Here is a 21,818-nt window from a genome sequence, read left to right as displayed (position 1 = left end):
TCAGGGGGCAACATGGACGTGGACACAATGCCAGGCATTGCTGAGCACACCTCGCAAGCTCCAGATTGGGGCCACGGTGTCGGGCTGCACATGGTAGCTGTAGACGACAGTCTTACAAACTATATTCAATGCCTTTTTCCCAGCTGCACAGGGGCTTGCAGCTGCCATAGGCGCCAGGCCCAGGCCTTTCGGGGTCACTGTTCCTCTCCATCCAGCTCAGCCACCTGCCAGGTTAGGCCCCCATCCAGAGACACAACCACCCTGATCACAGCCCTTCCCTCACCACTCCATGCACAGCCTTTGCCAGTGGCTTCCCCTGACTCTGCCGTCTCCCCATCCTTGGGCTCTGTGATGGCCGACTCGACAGGGAGTTCCTGAATAGATGGAGCCGAGTCAAAATCTACAGTGTCCCAGTCCACGGATGGAGAGAAGCCTTTGTAATCTCACCGCTGCCAGTGGCTGTCGCTTTCCTCTGGTTCCACACTCAGTTTGCCCAGCCATCTGACATGGCGGGCACCCACCTCACCAGGAACTACCACCCGCACAGGGAAGCCATGGTCACAAGGCAGAGGCTGTCCATGCATCTCACACGCCAGCAGATCCTCAGCTTCAGGGTCCATGGCCCGAGCCAGAGGGATGGACGCTCCAAAGACAGTCCCTGTGGGGTCTGAGTCCAGCTCCTCAAAGCAGACAGGGGCTTCAGTTTCACAGAGTTGGTGACCAGCCTTGGCTAACACATCACGTAGTCGTGCCCCAGCCCAGCGTGCCGTGCTAATGGCCCCTGTACTCCATTCCAGACCTCTTACTTCTTTTAACTGACTCATCTCAGAGTGCCGGTTGCTAGCACACTACAGAGTGGGGTGATCTCATGCTTGGGGAATGGGTACAAGTCATCCAGGGACAGAGAGAGTGATTGACCCCGAGGCCCTACTATCCACAGGCGATAGGTGTCTGGGTCCAAGTTAGGTACAGGCAGGCGGTTCCGCGTGAAGAAGGTAGGGTTGGGTGTGATATAGTTTTCCGGCAGCAGCTCAGGGAGGGGCTCTGCATTAAATAGGTGCTGGCTGTTGACCTTCAGGGCTGGGTGACATACAGGATCATCAGAGTAAGGGTCAGAGGTATTCAAGGTGGAGGGCACCTTGTCTCTGGGGCTCAGCTTCCTGATCTTATACTGAGCTAGTATCTCACACACATGGGACTGGTTGTGAAGGGCATAGAGGGCTCAGAAGGGCTCTAGAGGACCCCCGGCTGCTAGCCTCAGCTTTGATAACCCCCCTAGGTATAGGTCCACAAATTCTGTGACATCAAAGACCTCAGAGCCCAGAGTCACCCAGATCCTCGTCTCAGAGCTCCTGTGCAATTTTACCTCCTCCCTTGTATATATGTGTGGTGCCTCCTGAGCAGCCCTGCAATGGTGGTCATGTTGTGCCAACACTGCACCAAGGCCTACCAGGGCCCCCATGACTCTCCATCCCCGGGTGCTGCAGTTATCTCCAGAGCAGGTGAGGCTGGGGCACCAGGGCTGAAATGAATCATTTGTAGAGCAGGCCTGAATGCAGAGCCTTGAGGGGGGAGACTTGATCTGCGGGTCTGTCTGAGCCCCAGTACCCCAGCTCTGTGCAGCAACGGCACTGTGGCAGACCCGGTCCTATGCCTGCACAGTCTAACGTGAGATTTCTTTAGTCAACAGGGCTGAAATTAACTTTAAAAATTGATGCTCTCAGCATGGATATGGAGAAAAGGGAACCCTCATGCACTCTTGGTGGGGCTGTACATTTGTGCAGCTATGATGGAGGTTCCTCAAAAAAGTAAAAATAGAACTGCATTATGATCTAGTAATTCTACTTCTGGGGGATGTAGCCAAAGGAAACGAAAATGCTAACTCGAAAAGTTATCTGTACTCCATGTTCACAGCAGCACTATTCACAATAGTCAAGATATAGAAACAACCTAAGTGTCCATCGATGGATGAATGGATAAAGAAGCTGTGGTATGTAGCTGCGAGTATAATGGACCATTATTCAGCCATGAAAAGAAGGAAATCCTACCACTTGTGACAAGAGGGCATTATGCTCAGTGAAATAAGCTGGACAGAGAAAGACAAATACTGTATGATCTCATTTATATATGGAATCTACTAAAACAAACAAAACTCACCAAACTCATAGATAAAGAAATCAGATTTGTGGTTACTAGAGGCAGGGATGGGGCAGGGGGAGTTGGAGGAAGGTGGTCAAAAGGTACAACCTTCTAGTTATGAGATAAATAGTTACTAGGGATGTAATATACAGCATGATGACTATAGTTAACAATACTATATAATATATAGAAAAGTTGTTAAAGAGAGTAAATCCTAAGAGTTCTCATCACAAGGAGAACATTTTTTTCTTCTTTTTATTGTATCTATATGAGACGATGGATGTTAGCTAAACCTATTGTAACCATTTCACAATGTATGTAAATCAAACTATTATGCTGTATACCTTAAACTTATACAGTGATGTGTATCAATTACTTCTCAATAAAACTCAGGAAAAAATGGGGGAAGAATTGAAGCTCTTAGGTAAAGAGAAAAGAGCGTTCAGGGTATATTAAGTGCTGATATCAAGGTAATTCAATGTCACTGAATCTTTTAAACTGGTCCAGCTATTTGAACTGCTTTATGAAGAAAAGAAAGATTTGAAATTTAAATAACTGAAAAATGACCCTAAGGGTAAGGGATGGAATGCAGTTAGGTCTAGATAATGGCGCTTGAGTCCCAGTTACTTAGAAAATACATCCCTTGATTTGCAATCCCCACCCTGGTACTTTCAACCCTTCGTATTCTACTTCAATATTCTCCGTAGGCTTTTAACCATAAAACAAATTATATGCAATTTACTTATTTTGTTCATTGTCTGGCTTCTCCAACAAGGATGCGGAAAGGCATTTTTCTCTGCGTTGTTCAGTGACATAGCCCAAATCCCTAAAACAAGGCAAGTTACTTAATCACTTTGTGCCTCAGTCTTCTCACCTGTTCAATGGAGTCAAAAGTAGTACCTATATCATAAGGATGAGATTGCGTGAATTTAATATCTATATATAAAGGGCTCAAAGCAGTTCCTGGACATACTAAAGAGCTACATAAATGTTTGCTATCATCATCATCATTCTTATTACTATTATTATTAGTTCAGGCAGCAAAAGCAGCATGTACCAAGACCTGGAGGAGGGAAGAAACATGATGTGATGGAGAACTGGATGGCAGCAGTGAAGCTGCCCAGGAGGCATAGGGACAGGCAGGGACCATAGCATACCTGAATCAGGTTATATATTGCACTTTTTATGATCTATTTCTGCCTACGAAGATACAAGCTCCATGAGGAACTGACACAGTAAACCACTGTATCCCAAGCATGCAGAATAGTCACTGGTAACATAATAAATGCTAATTGAATGAGTCATGGGTGCAGGAATATTGAACTTTGTCCTGAAAACTACGGTGAGTCAATGAAGCAGGTGGGGCACTAGCTTAGAGGCCAGGCGGCAAGTTATCCGTTTCCTGAGAGAAGCAAGGCCAAGGTCTGAGGTTAGGCATTGCTGTACGGATGGATGTGGGAGACTTGGTATTGGGATGAGGATGAAGAGAAGCATCCAGGTGGAGGTGCCGTTTATGGAAATGGAGAAAGAGCAGGAGAAGGTTAGGGGGAGGTGATGGCCTCTGTTTGGGACATGTTCAAGATTTGTGGGTCTGAAGCTCAGCAGGGAGGTTAGGGCTGGAGAAAGAGGCGTGCGTGTCATTGGGGTGTAATGGGCAACAAGGGCTCAGAGTCTGGATGGCATGTCACTGGAGAACATCATGGGACCGTGACCCACTCACTATTCATGGCCCTATCCAGAGTTTGTCGACCAGTGAGACTGGATGGATATCTTTTGAAGACAGGAATATTTCCTCTGTAGCAGCATTCAGTACACAGTCTGCAGCTCAGAGCTGGAAAAGTAGTCAAGGACAGAACTTGTAAAGCAGAACGGAACCTTAGAAGTCATATTACGTGAGGAAACTGAGGCCCACCTGAGGTCACTCAGCTAACAGCTCTGGCTGCAGAACTAGGTCTCCAGAATGCCAACCCAGGGCCCTTTTGATGACAGCAGGCTGAAGGCACCCAGATGAGTGCGGGAGCTTGGTCTTTGGGCTTACCTAGCTTCTCTGAGCCTCAGTTTCATCATGAGCAGGATTGTGAGGGGTTAACTGGGACCATGTCACTCGTGAAGCAATGAGCATAGAGCCAGGCACCTACTCAGTGCCTAATAAATGTTTACTTTGCATTAATTTCCCTCAAGAAGATAGGGGAGTTGGGAAAACGTGATAAGGATGGAGCTGGCTGCTGCACGCTGAAAGGCTGAGAGGTCGGCTGCGTGACCAGTCACCTGCAGTCAGAGAAGAGCCACTCCTTTCTCTGGAGGGCGTACAAGTGCTGTCTTGCACCGGCTACACCAGCCTGAGTGTGGGCGTGTTCCCCCATGCCCTCCTTCATGTTGTCTGTCACTCCTTTCTTGACTCCACCCTGCTGGCTCAGTGACGTCCCCAGAAGGAAATATTTCTCTGCTGGCAACAGTATTTAAAGATTGGGCGCTGACAAAAATTAACGGAGGAGGCATCGGAGGTTAGCAGGTACAATGGGCAGGAGGAGGAGTGCTGGAGAAGTTTGAGAAATCGTTTTCTTTGAAGGAAGGGCTCCTTGGGCTTGGGGGATCTGGAGGTGAAAGGGGCTGTGGCATTTGGGGAATGGAAGGAGAGGCAGAACCACGCCAGGGTCCTTTAGCCCTGAGCCCTCCGGAGAACTTCATGGTTCTGCCACAATCCGTACTGTTTATTCAAGTCGTCCCTGTTTATCAGTGACGTCTGGTTACATGGGGAAACTGAAACTGAAACCAGGATGGTTCCTTGCAGTGCTTTTGCTGGGGTGTCTTTATTCTCTACTCTGATATTTCACTCAGGGTTTCTTCGATTTTCTTTCCTTCTCTGTTCCTTTATTCAGACTGGCTCATCTCACAGCTGCTGTAACAGGAACTGTCTACACAAAAATTTGGTTCAAAGATTTCACTGCCGGGTGATTGTGCTTATGTAGCACAATTGATTAGACCTTTCAGAGGCTGGAGGCTTTGAGACAGAGTGGATTGCTGAAAAGTGGTTGCTTTGTGAATTTTGCAGCAGGTGAAGTTATATAAATATTCAGGTAATGGTTTGGTGCTGTCTGATGCTTGAATTAGATCTAAATTGCTCAGATCTGATTGAGGGCAGTGGGACTACATTGCCACTCCAAGGTCCCTGTTTGTGTAGTATGTCTATGCACATGGGTGGGGAGAATAGAATTCGTTAACATTTCTTTTTTTTCATAAAGGGACATAATTAGCTCAACCATTCATTGACTGTCTAATATTTGCCACACCCCCTACTTTAATGTACTTTATACAGGTGACCGTGTTTATTGTTTTGTCTCCATTTGAGGAAACAGAAAGTTGAGAGTCAACAAGCTAAGGTTAGACAATTAGGAAGTAATGGTCTGAAGTCACACAACCAGGGGCTCAAACTTAGATCTTGCTCAGGTTGAGTCAATGCCATTTCACTACGCTAAACTCCGCTCTTTCACTACTCTAAACTACGCTTTTTCACTACTTTAACCTACTTTGAATAGGAGCAGACAGTGCACAAAGAAGACGTGCATGGAGCCAATGAACAACCTTCCCGTGGTATAAGAACGACAAAGCTACATTTTTTCTTATTAAATGTATTTAATAAGGAAAAATGTATTTAATAACAAAAGGGAATTGACAAAGCTACATTTTTTTCTTATTAAATAGGGTTTCTGGCTTTTTTTTTTTTTAAGAGGTTAGTTCTAGTCAGACTGTGTTTAAATCACATTGGAAGAAATTTATTAATATAGGGTGAGGATCCTAAAAACAATCATATCTTTTGACCAGTCATTCAAATCTTTGAAATCTACATATCATAAGAACTCATTTATGAGCTCTTGCCTAAGAAAACAAGCTAAAATAAGATAAATCTGCTGCAACGTTATTAGGAATTGTTTAAAAATTCTTATTTAAAAAGTCTTGTTTAAAAATTATTCCTAAAACTGTTCAGTAATAGGGAAATTAAACAACTGTGTGATAGCATTTTACACAGCCATTAAAAATGTTTTAAAAGACTCTGTGGTGACAGGAAATTATTTATAATATGACATCACATGAAAGGAAGAAGGATACAAAGTTACTTAGACAGCATGACCCCAGCTATGTTTTTTTTTTAATCTATAGAAATATACTAAATATTAACAATGTCTGTTTTGGAGCAGTGATATTATAGAGTAATCATTTTCTTATTTTTAATTTATATATATTCAGCAATATTCTGTAATAAAACAGTTCTATAATAAATAAGTAGGTGTATTTTCAAAAAGTTGCTAGGAAAATTAATTTCTCTGAATCAAATGTTTTCTCACTATTATAAAATTACAAAGTACCTTTTTTGTCACCAGGTGGAATATCAGAAGATTCCAAGAATATTCTCTTTCCTCATACTGCTAATATGTAGCGAAATAATCCCTATTTACCGTGACAGGAGTTTCTAGAGCTCCGTGTTTCTTTGATCAAGTCCCAAGGAGATAAATTTTCATTTTCTCAAAGAAAGGCAAAAAGGTGTAACCAGTGGTGTCTACCATCATGGAGACGAAGAACAATAACAACCCTCAGGAGAGACCCACATTCTCCAGCAATGGGAAGACTTCAGGGGAGGATAATCATTCGTTGATAATAGCTGTTAAAAAAGAAAATATTGAGCTGGTCCAGGAATTGCTAGAAAGAGGGGCTGATGTCAATTTCCAGGATGAGGACGGGGGCTGGACACCTTTGCATAATGCAGTCCAAAGCGGCAGGAAAGACATTGTAGACCTTCTGCTTCGTTCTGGCGCTGACCCTTGTCGGAGGAAGAAGAACGGGGCCACTCCCTTCATCATCGCTGGGCTTGTGGGAAGTGTGGAGCTGCTCAAACTTTTCCTTTCCAAAGGTGCAGATGTCAATGAGTCTGATGAGAATGGCTTTACAGCTTTCATGGAAGCCGCTTTCTATGGTCACGTTGAAGCCTTAAGATTCCTATATGAGAAAGGAGCAAAGGTAAATTTGGGTCGAAAGACGAAGGAGGATCAAGAGAGGCTTAGGAAAGGAGGGGCCACAGCACTCATGGATGCCGCTCAAGAAGGACATGTAGAAGTCTTGAAGGTCCTCCTTGAGGAGATGGGGGCCGATGTCAAAGCCCGCGACAACATGGGCCGAAATGCTTTGATCCGTGCTTTTCGGAACTCTGATAACAGCACGGTGGAGGTCATCACTCGCCTTCTGCTGGACTATGGGTCTGATGTCAACGTGAGGGGAGAAAAAGGGAAGACGCCCCTGATTCTGGCAGTGGAAAAGAAGCACATCGGTTTGGTGAAGATGCTTCTAGAACAAGAAGACATAGAGATTGATGACACAGACAAAGAGGGCAAAACAGCACTGCTGTTGGCTGTCGAACTCCAACAGAAAGATATTGCCCAGTTGCTGTGTGAAAAGGGAGCCAGCACAGATTGTGGGGATCTTGTCATGATAGCAAGGCGCAAACACAACATTCCCCTCGCCAAGTTTCTTCTCCTTCATGGAGCCAAAGAAGATTTTCACTTTCCCACTGAAGACTGGGAGCCTCAGAGCTCACACTGGCGACAGGCCCTGAAACAACTCCACAGGATGTACCGCCCTATGATTGGCAAACTCAAGATCTTTATTGTTAAAGATTATAAAATTGCCGACACGTCTGAAGGGGGCATCTACCTGGGATTTTACGACGACCAAGAGGTAGCCGTGAAGCGATTCTTGGAAGATAGCACCCGTGGACAAAACGAAGTGTCCTGCCTCCAGAGCATCCGAGCAAAGAGTGACTTGGTGACGTTCTATGGCACCGAGATCCACGGGGGCTGTCTGTATGTGTGCATGTCCCTCTGTGAGCAGACACTGGAGAAGCACTTGGCCGAGCACAGAGGGAAGGTGGTGGGAAACGAGGAAGATAAGTTCGCCCGAAACATCCTCTCGTCTATATTTAAGGCTGTTGAAGAGCTACACCTGTTGTGTGGATACACTCACCAGGATCTGCAACCACAGAACATCTTAATAGGTAAGTCCCCCGTCATCTCTTAGAAATTATGGGGTCTTTATCGACAAAAGGAAAGCATTTTCATGGCAGATAGGAAAGGGCTAGAGTAAATGTGGGTTATTCAGTTGAAGGATCAACGCAACAAATTCACAATTACAGTGCAGTCTCTTCGACTACCAGTTAGAACCCTTACCCCACTCGGAGGTCGTGGATGCTAACGGAATACCAGCTAACCTTGCATTGCCCTTGGCAAATACAAATATGAAGGCATGCCTAGAATGGAGCCAACTACAGAAATTTGCATTTCTAGAGTAGTAGGGGAGACTCTGTTCCTTTCCTCTCCCAGCTTCGGGTGGTTGCTAGCGTTCCTTGGCTTGTGGAGGCATCACTCTAATCTCTGCTTCCGTGGTCATATTGCCTTTTCTGTCATCAAATCTCCCTCTGCTTCCCTTGTATAAGGATACATGTGACTGCAATTAGGACTCATCCTGATAACCTGGGATAATCTCTCCCACCTCAAGATTCTTAACTTAAATCACATCTGCAAAGTCCCCTTTTTTGCTGTATAAAGAAACAGTTACAGATTCCAGGATGGGGACATGGGTATTTATGTAGTCTGCCATGCTGAGTAACCAAAACACAACTTTAAAGTAAGTATAATTAATAAAAACAGAGAACAAATGTTATTTCATCCAAGAAGCAAGGAGAAGCATTGTGAAAAGAACCAAATAAAGAATTTAGAAGTCAAAAACATAACTGTTTAAATATTAAGAACTCAAGATTGGATTGAACATTAAATTAATAAACTAGAAGATATGCCTGAGAAATTCTCCTAGGAGATAACAAAAGCATAAACGGATGGAAAGCATTAAAAAAAAAAAAAAAAAAGATTAGAGTCATGAATTAGATCCAGAAGTTCTAAAAGGCATTCAGAAGCGGGAAGACAGGGAATGAGGCTGAAGCAATATTTGAAAAAAGTAGCTGAGAAGACTGGTGCAGCCGCTATGGAAGGCAGTGTGGAGGTTCCTTAAAAAATTAAAAATAGAATTACCATATGACCCAGCAATCCCTCTCCTGGGTATCAACCTAAAAAATCTGAAAACATTTATCCATAAAGACATGTGTCCTCCAATGTTCATTGCAGCTTTATGTATGGTAGCCAAGACATGGAAACAACCAAAATGTCCTTCGATAGATGAATGGATAAAGAAGTTGTGGTATATATACACAATGGAATACTATTCGGCGGTAAAAAAAGATGAAATAGAACCATTCGTGACAACATGGATGGATCTTGAGAATATAATACTAAGTGAAATAAGTCAGACAGAAAAAGCAGAGAACCATATGATTTCACTGATATGTGGTATATAAACCAAAAACAACAAAAGAAGAAGACAAACAAATGAGAAACAAAAACTCATAGACACAGACAATAGTTTAGTGGTTACCAGAGGGTAAGGGGGTTGGGGGGTGGGAGATGAGGGTAAAGGGGATGAAATATATGGTGATGGAAGGAGAACTGACTCTGGGTGGTGAACACACAATGCGATTTATAGATGATGTAATACAGAATTGTACATCTGAAATCTGTGTAACTTTACTAACAATTGTCACCCCAATAAACTTTAATTAAAAAAATAAAAAGTATCTGAGAATGTCGCAGGACTGAAGAGAGATATAGTTCTCATATCAAAAAGACTCAGTAAAAGCTGAGGATAAATAAGGAAAAAAAGAACAACCCACTGAGTCACATCTTTAAGGAATTTCAAAACATTAAGGGAAAAAAGAGAAAATCTCAAAAGCTCTCAAGAAAAAAACAAATTACCAACATAGAAACCAGAGTTGTATTGGCATAAGAATTTTCTCATTAGCAACCTGGATGCAAAAAGATAGAGCTGAAGAGAAAGAACCTATTTAACAACTGCAATGGAATGAGTATTTGTGCTCCCCCCAAATTTATATATTGAAACTCTAATCCCAGTGTGATGGCATTTGGAGATTGGCCTTTAGGAAGCAATTATGTCAAGAGGGTGAAGCCCTCATGAATGGAATTGGTGCCTTTTTTTTTCACAATCAGAAATCATTTTTTTTTCAGATTTATTGAGATAAAATTGACATAACATTGTGTAAGTTTAAGGTGTACAATGTGATTATTTTATATTCATATGTATTGTGAAATGATTACCACAATATGGTTAGTTAACATGTCCATCACCTCACAGTTACCATTGTGTGTGTGTGTGTGTGTATGTGTGTGTGTGTTGAGAACTTTCAAGTTCTAGTCTCTTAGCAACTGTCAAATATACGATAGAATATTGTTAATCATAGTCACCAAGCCATACATTAGATCCCAGAACTTATTCACTTACAACGAAATTTGTACCTTTTGACCACCTTTAACCGTTTCTCCCACTCCCACCAATCTACTCTTTGTTTTTATGAGTTCAGTTGTTTTAGATTCCACATAAAGTGAGATCATTTAGTATTCATCTTTGTCTTGTTATATTTAGCATCATGACTTCAAGGTTCATCCATGTTCTCATAAATGGCAGGATTTCCTTCTCTTTTATAGCTGAATAATATTCCATTATATATACAGAGGGTGCCAAAAAAAGTATACATATTTTAAGAAAGAAAAAAACTGTATTAAAATTGTAATACTCAATATATACCAATAACAAAAGATAAGTTCAAGTCATGTTTGACTTCTGCAATTACAAGAGGTGCTCAATGTATATACAAGAGGTGTGTACATATATACAAGAGGTGTGTATATATACAAGAGGTGTGTATATATATATATATACACACACACATATATTCACATTTTCTTTATCCATTCAGCTATTGACAAATACTTAGCTTGTTTCCATATCTTGACTATTGTAAATAATGCTGCAATGAATTTGGGGGTGAAAATATCTCTTCAAGATACTGATTTTATTTCCTTCAGATATATACCTAAAAGTGGGATTGCTATAGTTCTATTTTTAATGTTTCGAGATTCCATACTGTTTTCTATAGTGGCTGCACAAATTTACACTCCCACCAACGTGCACAAGGGTTCCCTTTTCTCCACATCCTCACTAGCACTTGTTATCGCTTGTCTTTTTGATGATAGCCATTCTAACAGGTGTGAGGTGATATCACATTGTAGTTTTGATTTGCATTTCCCTGATGATTAATAATGTTGAGCACCTTTTCATGTACCTGTTGGCCATTTTTATGTCTTCTTTGGAAAAATGTGTATTCAGGTCCTTTGTCCATTTTTAATCAGAGTATTTTTTGTTTGTTATTGAGTTGTATGAATTTTTTTTATATTTCGATATTAACCCCACATCAGATACATGACTTGCAAATATTTTCTCCCATTTAGTAGGTTGCCTTTTCATTTTCTTGATCATTTCTTTTGCCATCCAGAAGCTTTTTAGTTTAATGTAGTCCCATTTGTTTATTTTTGCTTTTGTTGCTTGTGCTTTTGGTATCATATCCAAAACAAAAATCATGGCTCAGAACAATGTCAGTGAGCTTTTATTGTGTTCTTCTGAGAGTTTTGTGGTTTTAGGTCTTATATTTAAGTCTTTAACCTACTTTGAATTAATTTTTGTGAGTGGTATAACATACGGGCCTAGTGTCATTCTTTTGCATGCGACTATCCAGTTTTCCCAACATTAGTTTTTAAAGAGACTCTCTTTTCCCCATTGAGTATTCTGGGCTCTCTTGTCGAATATCAGTTGACCCGTATATGTGTAGGTTTGTTTCCGGGCTCTCAATTTCTGTTCCATTGGCTTACGAGTCTGGTTTCATGCTGATATTGGACTGCCTTGATTACTATAGCTTTGTAATATAGTTTGAAATCAGGAAGTGTGATGCCTCAGCTGTATTCTTATTTCTCAGATTGCTTTGGTAGGATTAGTGCCCTTATATGACGATGTCATAGAGTTAGCTAGCTGTCTTTCTACCATGTAGGACACAGCAAGATGACAGTTATCTGTAAACCAGGAAGAGGCACCTCACCAAGAACCCAATCCAGCTGACACCTGATCTTGGACTTCCCACACCCAGAACTGTGGATAATAGATTTCTGTTCTTTGAACCATCCACTCTATGGTAATTTGTTATAGCAGCCAGAGCTGACTGAGACAGCAGCCAAATTATTATTGTTCACATGTGATTCAAAATTCATTTGGTAAGCATTCAGGATTCAGGAAAACTTTCTAACCACAGACGCTTCATGAAAGAACGGCTGAAGGATATGCGTCAGGGAGGAGAGTAAGAGTCTGGGAGGAAACAATGACTTCTAAGGAGCAAGAATGAGTAGAAAAATAATTCATTTTTAAAGTAACCGAAACATGGATTGTTTTCTTTAAAATAAACATTAAAAAATATTAATCTTAGGTGATATCACTGAGGTGAGGACGAATTGCAGAGTGAAAGAAAAGAGGACTGAGGTTCTTGATTACTGGCAGCGGGCGAGTGGGCAGATTTCGTCCGAACTCTGCCCATCAATTGTTTGTGAACAGTCCGTGATTATATAAGTACAGAAACTAAGCGTAAGCATTTACAATTTTTCATTGCACTTTAACCGTGTCTGTTGAATCTAAAAATAAAAAAATTGGGGCCTGTGGAGCGGGGGGGAATTCAGTGTTGGAAGAGATGTGAAGAGTTCCGTTAGGCAGTTTCACCTTTAAGTAGCAGAAAATTCCACTCAAAGTGGCTTAAACAAGCGAAGGGAATTTATCAGTTCAAAATGACTGAAACAGTCTGTGGTTTAGGATCTGCACCCCATCCGCCCCTTCAACCTCATTACCGGCCACTTTCTGACGTCATCCCTCTTCTTTGGGCACTCGGGGCTTCTTTTTGTCACAGTGGAATTCTCCAGGTTCCTTTCTGTCTCAGGAATTCCTAGGAAGAGACACGCCATCCTCTCTTCTCCACTCTGTTCACCTACTCAAACTATACTCATCTTTTCTGCCTACGTGTCTCTTATTTAAGGAGGACTTCTTCTTCTCATCCCCCAAATAGCCCTGTAGTTCTTCTTGTAATATATTTTCAGAGCACTCTGCGCTTCTGGCTAGTATTTTCAAAATTACAATGAATTCTTTGTTTCCCTGTGTAATTATTTGTTCAGGATCGGTCTCCTCACCCGGAGACTTTGAATTCCCTAGGGCTGGGACGGTGTGCTCTTTCTTCACTGTCCTTTTCTCCGCACTCAGTGCTTGGTGAATCATGTAATGGGTTCATTTTCTGTTCAACTGTGGGTTTCCACACAACAGCGACGCTCAGAGTAAAAGGAGTTCGAGAAGCACACAATTACTCTGGCTGTCATCCTACCTGGGGCTACCCAGCCTTCCTTCTCAGACTCCTCCAAGCCAGAAGCAGGCATCCCTGACTTGCCGTCCTGTCATCTTGTTCCGGACCATTCTCAGCCATGCATCCCTCTTTCTGAGGACTCAGTGGCCTCCTTCAAGGAAAAAAGATTCTGAAGGAAGCAGTGACTCCTCACAAGCACATGGCAGATCCACAATAACTGATTACGATGTCATCGTGGGCTGTGGCTAGTGGGCAGGTTTGGTTTGGAGCCTTGTTGGTTTGTCATAGGATGTACCCTTAAGTCCGCCAACAGCTCTGTTACAAGTCTGTGCTCTTTGCCTCCAGGAATTGCATGAATGGGATGGATGCTAGTTAAATTTATCCTCGGCCTTCCCCACCCCCTGGCCTGGAAGAAGTAAAATCTGATGTTGGCAGATGCCTAATAGGTCACATGACACAGCACACACGCCGGCGTTCTGAGGAGTAAACAACAATGCAGTTATGAGCTCTATTGTTGCCTTCTTTAGAGATGATGGGTTGCACATTGTGTTACATTATTTAAATGAGTTACTCCCAACGTGGAGAATGAGGATTTTCAACACACCTCTACAAACTATTCCTTAGATTTCAAGAACACTGTTCGCCTGGCAGATTTTGATAAAAGCATCAAGTGGGCTGGAGACCCAGAGGAAATCAAGAGCGATCTAAAGGTAATTTCGATAGTCGGTTTATTTTTCCATCTTTCTGCTTCCCTTTTCGTTCATTACCTTATTTCCTGGGGCCAATTAGGGGACGTTCCCAGAGGTCACTGCCTTCGCTCCCCAGCAGACAATGGCATTTCCCTGGGTTGGTGTGGAGCTGGTTGCTGCTGTGATCTCTTTCTGTGTCTCTTTGGATCTCTCTCTTTCTCCACGAGCTCTATATGTAAATAAATTGAGCAATCCACATCTTTTCTCAAATTACCTCCAGGAGGTTTCTCCAAAACAGCTCCAAAATTCCTGCAGGAGGAATTCACTGCCTAAGAACAAAGCAAATGGGATTTCTTTTCTCATGTCACTCAAACACCAAACATGGCCAGATCCCAAGGCGCTCTGAAACACCTGGGAGGGATGGGGTCCATCCACAGTTCGAAAGAGGCTATGCTTGGCCAAAAAGGTGAAGATCCTGAAATAACTGGTTCTCCCGGAAGAGACAGCACCTGGCCTCTGCAGACCAAAGCTCCCCATTGGTTCCAAGCCTGTCAGGGCAGATCTCTCCTGGAGAGTTAATCTTCAATCCAAAGGGCCAAAGCTCTCCATCGCTGGGTCTGGTCTTTGTGGTTCAGCGGCTCCAGTTTTCAGCTCCTCCCCTGACTGGTGTCTTGCTCGATGCAGGCATTCTATGCTGGTCCCTTTTTTGGCCTTTCCTCCCTGCCATTGCCCAACTCCTGGGGCCATCACTATGTCCCACTGGACCTGGATGGGCTCCTTTACCTCCGGCCTCACATAGGCCCGACCAAAAATCCCAGTTCCCAGCCAGGCTCCTGGCATTCCACTTGTTTAAAACATTCTTCTTTTCTCCTATTTATCTAATTTCTGCCCCTACTTTGAGGTCCAGCTCAAATCCTTCTACCTCTAAGCAGTCTGTTCTGACAACTCTAGGCCAGGGTTATCTTTTGCTCCTTACAGACCTAAACTGTGGGGACCATATACTGCCGTGAAGAGTTCTCTATGTACAGACCTGTGTCTTCTCTCCTTAACCAGCCTGTGGACTCCTTGAGATTCCGCCCATTTTCCATTTGCCCCTAGCCTGCACCGCACGCTCCAAGGTTACCCAAATAGAGTGATAATTCATAAGCACCTTCAGCTTGACTGATGGCTCTTGTCCAGGCCCTTGGACTGCTGGTCCTATATGTGATAAAGAGAGGAAAAATCCCTTTCGAGACGCTGAAGACTCAAAGTCATGACAAGGTGATTCGACATTCTCCAAATGAGGAAATCGAGAACCTCATTCATCTCCTTTTCTACCCTGGGGAAAATGTGAAGGACCATCTGACTGGCCTGCTGAGCCATCCTTTCTTTTGGAGTTGGGAGTGGTAAGTAAAACTTGACTGTATATCACAGGCTTCCGGAATGGAGAGAGTGAGTGTATTAGTCAGGGTCTCTAGAGAAACAGAACAATAGGGAAATCTATACCTATATATGTATATATGTACACACACACACAGAGTGTGTGTGTGTGTGTAAGTATATATATATATATATATATATGAGGGCAATCTGCTTTACCAACTCCACTGATTCATCTGGAAACACTCTCATAAACACACCCAGAATAATGCTTAACCTGGGCACCCTGTGGTCAGTCAATTAACAAATACAATTAGCCATCACAGTGAAGTGGTGCGGGCAGGAGTCAGACTGTGAATCAGCTTTCTGCTCAGCTGGGCATTTCCTGGCTGTGTGTCCTTGGAGTGGTGACTTAACCTCTCTGGGTTATGGTTCTCTCCTCTGAAAAATAGAGGGGAGAGAGAGAGAGAGAGAGAGAGAGAGAGAGAGAGAGATGTCTGTCTCTCCCATCATGCAGATTTTTTAAAGACATGGTTTTACTACTTTCGTTAAAACCCAAAATTTAACATTCTGGAAAGAATCTCTTTCTAGAAAGAGTGGGAAGGATGGAAAGACCTTGGTAACTCTTTCATCTTCAGCCGCTATAGGACCCTTAGGAACGTGGGGAATGAATCCGACATCAAAGTACGAAAACGGAGTAGCAAGATCCTCCAACTCCTGGATTATGAGATCCACCCTGGAACATCAAAACGTCACAGAAAATTTGACCAGTGGACTAGTAAGGTATGAACACTTCCTTCGGTTGGGGAGTTATTCCAGGAATAAGAAGCTGTGTAATGTTTTATGATAGTTTTTCTACGTAACTTTTTTTATACTATTGGCCTGGCCCAGCTGAGTGGTGAAAGAGGGGATTTCCTCTCTCTTCCTCCTCCTCCTCGTCCCCCGCTGCCATTTTGGGTCTCTGCTCTCCTTTTTGGAGTCCAAGCGCTCCTGACAGAGTCTCATCTAGGCTCCCCTTTAGGATGGCCTTGTCCCAGCCCGTGACCCTTTCCCTTTTCTGTGGCTCTTTCCCTCAAGACACCTCCTCTGAGAAGGGCCCATTACCACTGTGACAAGAGCAAATAGAGGTGCTCCACTGTGAGGCATTTCAGTCCAGGGCCTTCACTGCCTGTGAATATCCCACTTTTGAGGATCCACATAACATACCTACCTTCTGTCTGAGAAAACAGGCTACGAAGAGGAGATGATCTTTCCAACTCTTCCTCTTCAAGAAAAGGTCCACCTAACTTGAACTACAGATTATGGAACATAAAAGATTAATCACCGTCTTGCTCTAGTCAGTAGTACCAGAACTTACATTATTATTAATTAGCAGACACCTGTCAAGTACCAGGGATATGCTAAGCCCATGTGAGACCATGGATATAAAAAGCAGAGAACAGCATGGTCCATGCGGTGTCTGGAGAACCATGGAAAAGATGGCTGTGTGATCCAGGCTGCGTACCCAGAGATAGGTGCAAAGCACTATGGGAGAATCCACGATCCTCAGGTCTTTCACTAAAGACTAACAGCTTCCCTCTCTTAGGCCTGACATAGGACTCTGCTTCTCTCACACCTCTTTGTTTCTGGATCTCATTTTGCTTTCCTTCCCTCTCTTGCCTCTAGACTATACATCATACTGATAATTGCTGGCTTCCATCTTTCTTTCTTGAGGGCAGAGACCATCCATTGTCTTGTCTGTTATTCTATTCCTGGCACGGAGCAAGTATGCCATGACTCTTTGCCGAATGAGTGTCGATAAAACTTCAGCTAAAACTTAAACTTGTAGAAACAGAGAAATCTGAAACCAGAGCAGACGATAGTAATAGCAAATAATTATGTAGTGCTGACTGTATGGTAGCGTTACTTCTCAGGACTTTATGTGAGTTACGACAGTCCAATCTTCATAACAACTTCTGAGACAGTTATCCCCATTTTGCAGGTTGGCAAACTGAGACACAGACAAACAATTTTTTCCAAAGGCACAGAGCCAGTAAAGGGTGTAGGAGGATTTGAAGTTGCGCAGTCTGGTTATAGAGGTCATACACTGAAGCCACTGACTACACAAAGCTAGAATGCCGTGCAGTCTACTAACTCATTTAAATGCTGAGGAAACTGAGGCTCAGAGGTGGAACCCCAAATACCCAGGACTGGAAAGCCAGAGATTGGCAGAGTTGGAAAGAGAATCCCTTTCTTTGGTTTCCTAATTCATTGGGTCTTTCCCTTACATCATTGACTTATAGTGAATTTAGGTTGACGTCAAGTCTTATCTTTTGATTCCCATTTTAGACTTTGTCTTTCTGTTGATTTTAGTGACTTGCCCATTTTCATGGTCGTGCAATCAGTTTTGGGCGGCTCAGGTCCAGAGCCAAGTTTTCCTGTGCATACTCCTGCCTTCTTTCCATGGGCTGCCCCATGCTGCCACACATACATTGCTCAGCATTTCCCACATGTGCCCCCCACACAGTACGTGTGGGCAGTCTCAGGGCTCTTCACTAGTCTTGGTGCAATCACAGGTCACTCTTCCTAAGGGAGCCTCTGGCTTTATGGCTGTTGCATCTTGTGCTCTTACCCCAAACTCTTTCTGAATATGAGAGCCACCTACAAAGAGGAAGGCATTAATATGACAGAAGTTGCCCAGGGACACCTAGAGGCAAGGAGGAACATGGAACTTTGGAAATATAATTAAAAAGAAAACAAACAAAAGACAACTACGCTCACTTTGGCAATGGCAGCCAGGCCTGCTTTCCAGCTGGAGAAAATGTAATCAAATATGAATTTGGAAGGGTGCCCACAAGAATAAAAATATTGTCAAGTATAATGAGCAAATTTCCTAGTATGGTAGTCAAAGATGTTCTAAACCGTGTTTAATATATTGAATTTCTCATGAAAACAATTCACTTGGAATATAGATACACGAATTTAAAGTTACTCGTAATTCCACATCCAAACACAACCAACCATAGTTAGCATTTTGGTGTGTAGTATTTACTCCCATTATTTTCTTTTAACGAGTGGTAATTTTGATAGATATTCAAATTTGTATTTTGCCTTTTTTGTATTACGCCAGGATTTATTTTGTGTTGCTGCCATGTTTTTGTGTAATGTTTTGTTGTTTAGATTAACCCCTATGTTATGGATGAAATGAATGCATTTTATAAAAAAAAAGGCAACCTCTACACAGACACTGTGGGTGATCTGCTAAAGTTCATCCGGAATTTAGGGGAACACATTAACGAAGAAAAGAACAAAGAGTAAGTATTGTTTTCATTCCGGTAAGTCATATATGAAATGAGGATGACTTAAAAATCCAACTATAAATTTATATCTGCTATTTCATGGGAAGAACAAAATTTATTTTGATGAAAGAAAGGTAATTCCTCCCCTGTTTGGAAAAGGGCCATCACAACAGTGATGTTGTGAACATCCATCGTTCACAGTGAACGATGGATGTGCCCAGCTCTCATCTTCCTTTTTAGCTTTTTCTGAGTCTCATTGAACAGAAGGGTAGTGATTCCCTTGTGTGAAGAAACACTGGGGACCAGGCAGCTGGGTAACGTGAATGTAACATTATAAAAGTCTAAAAAGTAGCCCCATATTACTTAAATCAGCTTTTGCTGCCAAAAACATTAGCTGCAAACTCATAAAAAACTTTCAGGTTCCAGGGCTGTTTTAGATTTTGGAAATGTAGAGAAGGGATTGTGGAATCATATTATGCCCATTTTATGGATGATAAAACTGAGGTTCACAAAAACCACATTACCAAAGTTCACACAATTAGAGAGTCAGGAGATAACTCTTGCTCTGTCAGATTCCCAAATCCTCATTCATTCTGCTTTAGAAATCCAGGGACCAAGGTGATCTTGGGGGGCCATATGTTATAAAGGGGGAGGAACTTGGGGCAAGCATGCCAACATATTTACATTTCATTTCAGGATGAAGTCGAAAATTGGAGACCCTTCCCAGTATTTGCAGAAGACATTCCCCGATCTGGTCATCTATGTGTATATGAGACTACAGAACACAGAATACACAAAGCATTTTCCCAAAACTCACAAAGAAGCCATGGCATGATGGGGCCAGCAGTGGGAAGGCGGGCCAGCTTGGAGTGCTGACCGAGCCTTCTGAGTTCAGGGAGGTCCTTATTAGCTGTATAATCCGGAGCAAATCACAACTCTCTGGGCCTCTTAACTAACCTTGGCTGCTTGGGAGGGATGAGTTAGGTTGCTGATTGTCAGTTCCTGGCACTATGTCCAGTATTCCCCACGGTTATAACAAAAAAAAAGTATATGCTCAAATTACCCTCGCCCTTTTTATGGGTAAAAAAAAAGCTTAAGAGGCAGGAGCTGAGAGAGCATCCTGCTAAGATTCCTTTTGTAAATTGCCCCAAAGGGGTGAGAGCCTAGACCTTTAATGCTGTATGTTTTACATCAATTATCTCATGTAATTCTCCCAGTAATCGTGCAAGATGGGTTAATAACCCACGTTATGAACTAATGACCTTGAGACTCAGAGAGTTTGAACTACTTGCCCCAGATCACACAACTTGTCCAGAGCACTGTATAATGCATGTGGTGTTCCAGTTACCTCTCACTTGGGCACATTAGAACTTAATTACTCTAAAAGGAATTTGTCAAAGGGGCTCCAGGTGGCTTATTCATTCATTCATTCATTGAGCATTTATTGAGCACTAGTATAAGTCTAAGCACTAATTGTACGAACTCCCTTCCTTCTAGAACCACCTGCACTGATTTTCTATGACCTTAAGGTAGTAGTTCTCAACTAGGGATAATATGTATTTGATTTGCATCATTACTGCCTAGGAAAATATCTGCCATACGGTAATGTTCAATACCTATTCATTGAAAAATGAATGAACTTTCTTCACATATGAGTAATAGCACTACCGTACATTTTTATGGTGCTTTATAATTTATAATTATACCTGCATATTTTATCTCTTAGTTTTCAAAACAATCCTTTAAGGTCAGTGCTGTTATCCTCATTTTTCAGATGAGGAGACTAAGGTTAGAGACATGTTGACTTACTCTGATATATAGCTAGGAAGCGCCACTGTCTTGATTTGAACAGATTTTCTGGCATTAAGTCTGATGTTCTTTCTACTTCTCCTCATTGTGATGGTAAAAAAGGAGCTTTGTAATGGGAAGAGCTGGGAAAACCCAAAATATCTTAGGTACTTCCTGAAGAGGAAGCGGTTTCAAATGGGTGTCACTGAATGCAATCAAAAAGTGCTGAAGAAACAAACTTAAGGCTTTTATTTAAGGTTTTAGGAGTGGCAAGCTTACGTGAGGTTTTAAAATTAAGCCTTGGTTTTCTGATTTGTAATGAGTGCCTAGCTATATCAACCATTTATATCAACTGGCATCAGCTGGCTAAGAATTATTTTTGCACAGTGCTTTTCAGCCCACAGAACACTTGCATTCTCTCATTGAACCATCCTTGTCAACATAATGCCAAGCTGGCTCCCTCCTTTCTTATCTTGATATTGTTTATTAACTTTAAGTAACCAACACCATTTAGAATCACAAAGGTATTTATTTGAAGGTTTGAATTAATAGATAAAAGAAGTTGCAATTCCACAAGGGTGTGTGGCATCACCACCCAGCCTACTTAAAAGACAACAGCTGTACTCCAGGGATCTGAAGTCACTAGCATATGAGATATATTTTTTTCTCAGTAGTGCACTTCTGCTCACTTCTGCTCTAGACTGGAAATCACCTTCCCAACACCTGCTCTAAGCACGTTCTCACCCACATTGTACCTAATTTAGCATTCAGGAGGCCCTGGTGGGCAGGCCAGTGGCCTTGAAAGCAGCTTCCTTCTCCACGCCTAGAGTCACATATTAGCCTTCTTCACTGACTGACATTTCCCTGATGCCCTTTAGAGCAAAACAGAAGACTGGTGAGTAGGAAATCTGTGAAGATTCCCTCCCTCAAAAAATTGGCAGTGTATACTGGTATGTCTTTTATGCTGGCATTCATGGTAGCAAAGAGCCCCCAGAGGGCAGAGTTTATTTGTCACTGTCCTCGAACTGTGTCCTCAATTTGTTTCTCCACTCTGGTGACACAAGTTAAGGAACTTACAGTAGGTAAGGAACTAAACTGTGGTCCCCACCATGAAGTTCTACTAGCCCCAAAGTAAGAATAGCACCTATTCTTCCCCTACCCCTGAATCAGGAGTGTAATACCCATTTAACAGATACAATACAGATTCAGACATGTTCAGTGATTTGT

General features: G+C 42.5%; 1 protein-coding gene and 1 pseudogene across 4 annotated transcripts; one reads left to right on the top strand and one right to left on the bottom strand.

The window, feature by feature from the left end:
* On the bottom strand, positions 1–3,866 carry LOC117014635 (sulfite oxidase, mitochondrial-like; annotated as a pseudogene).
* Positions 3,548–21,519, top strand: RNASEL (ribonuclease L). Of its 4 annotated transcripts, XM_033093800.1 has the most exons (8): positions 4,546–4,651; positions 5,019–5,216; positions 6,519–8,182; positions 14,102–14,187; positions 15,346–15,551; positions 16,164–16,308; positions 18,685–18,818; positions 19,500–21,519. In XM_033093800.1, exons 3-8 carry the CDS (start codon positions 6,703–6,705, stop codon positions 19,636–19,638), a joined length of 2,190 nt encoding a protein of 729 aa, XP_032949691.1. In that variant the 5' UTR covers positions 4,546–4,651; positions 5,019–5,216; positions 6,519–6,702; the 3' UTR covers positions 19,639–21,519. The 4 variants fall into 4 exon arrangements, with proteins under 4 accessions (XP_032949693.1, XP_032949690.1, XP_032949691.1 ...); XM_033093802.1 differs by lacking the exons at positions 4,546–4,651; positions 5,019–5,216 and adding an exon at positions 3,548–3,568; XM_033093799.1 differs by lacking the exon at positions 5,019–5,216 and having other exon boundaries at positions 4,543–4,651.
* The last annotated feature ends 299 nt before the right edge of the window (positions 21,520–21,818 follow it).

This window comes from Rhinolophus ferrumequinum, chromosome 22 (assembly GCF_004115265.2).
Source record: "Rhinolophus ferrumequinum isolate MPI-CBG mRhiFer1 chromosome 22, mRhiFer1_v1.p, whole genome shotgun sequence".
NCBI classification, from domain to species: domain Eukaryota; kingdom Metazoa; phylum Chordata; class Mammalia; order Chiroptera; family Rhinolophidae; genus Rhinolophus; species Rhinolophus ferrumequinum.
This window is presented reverse-complemented; position numbering and strand designations above follow the sequence as displayed.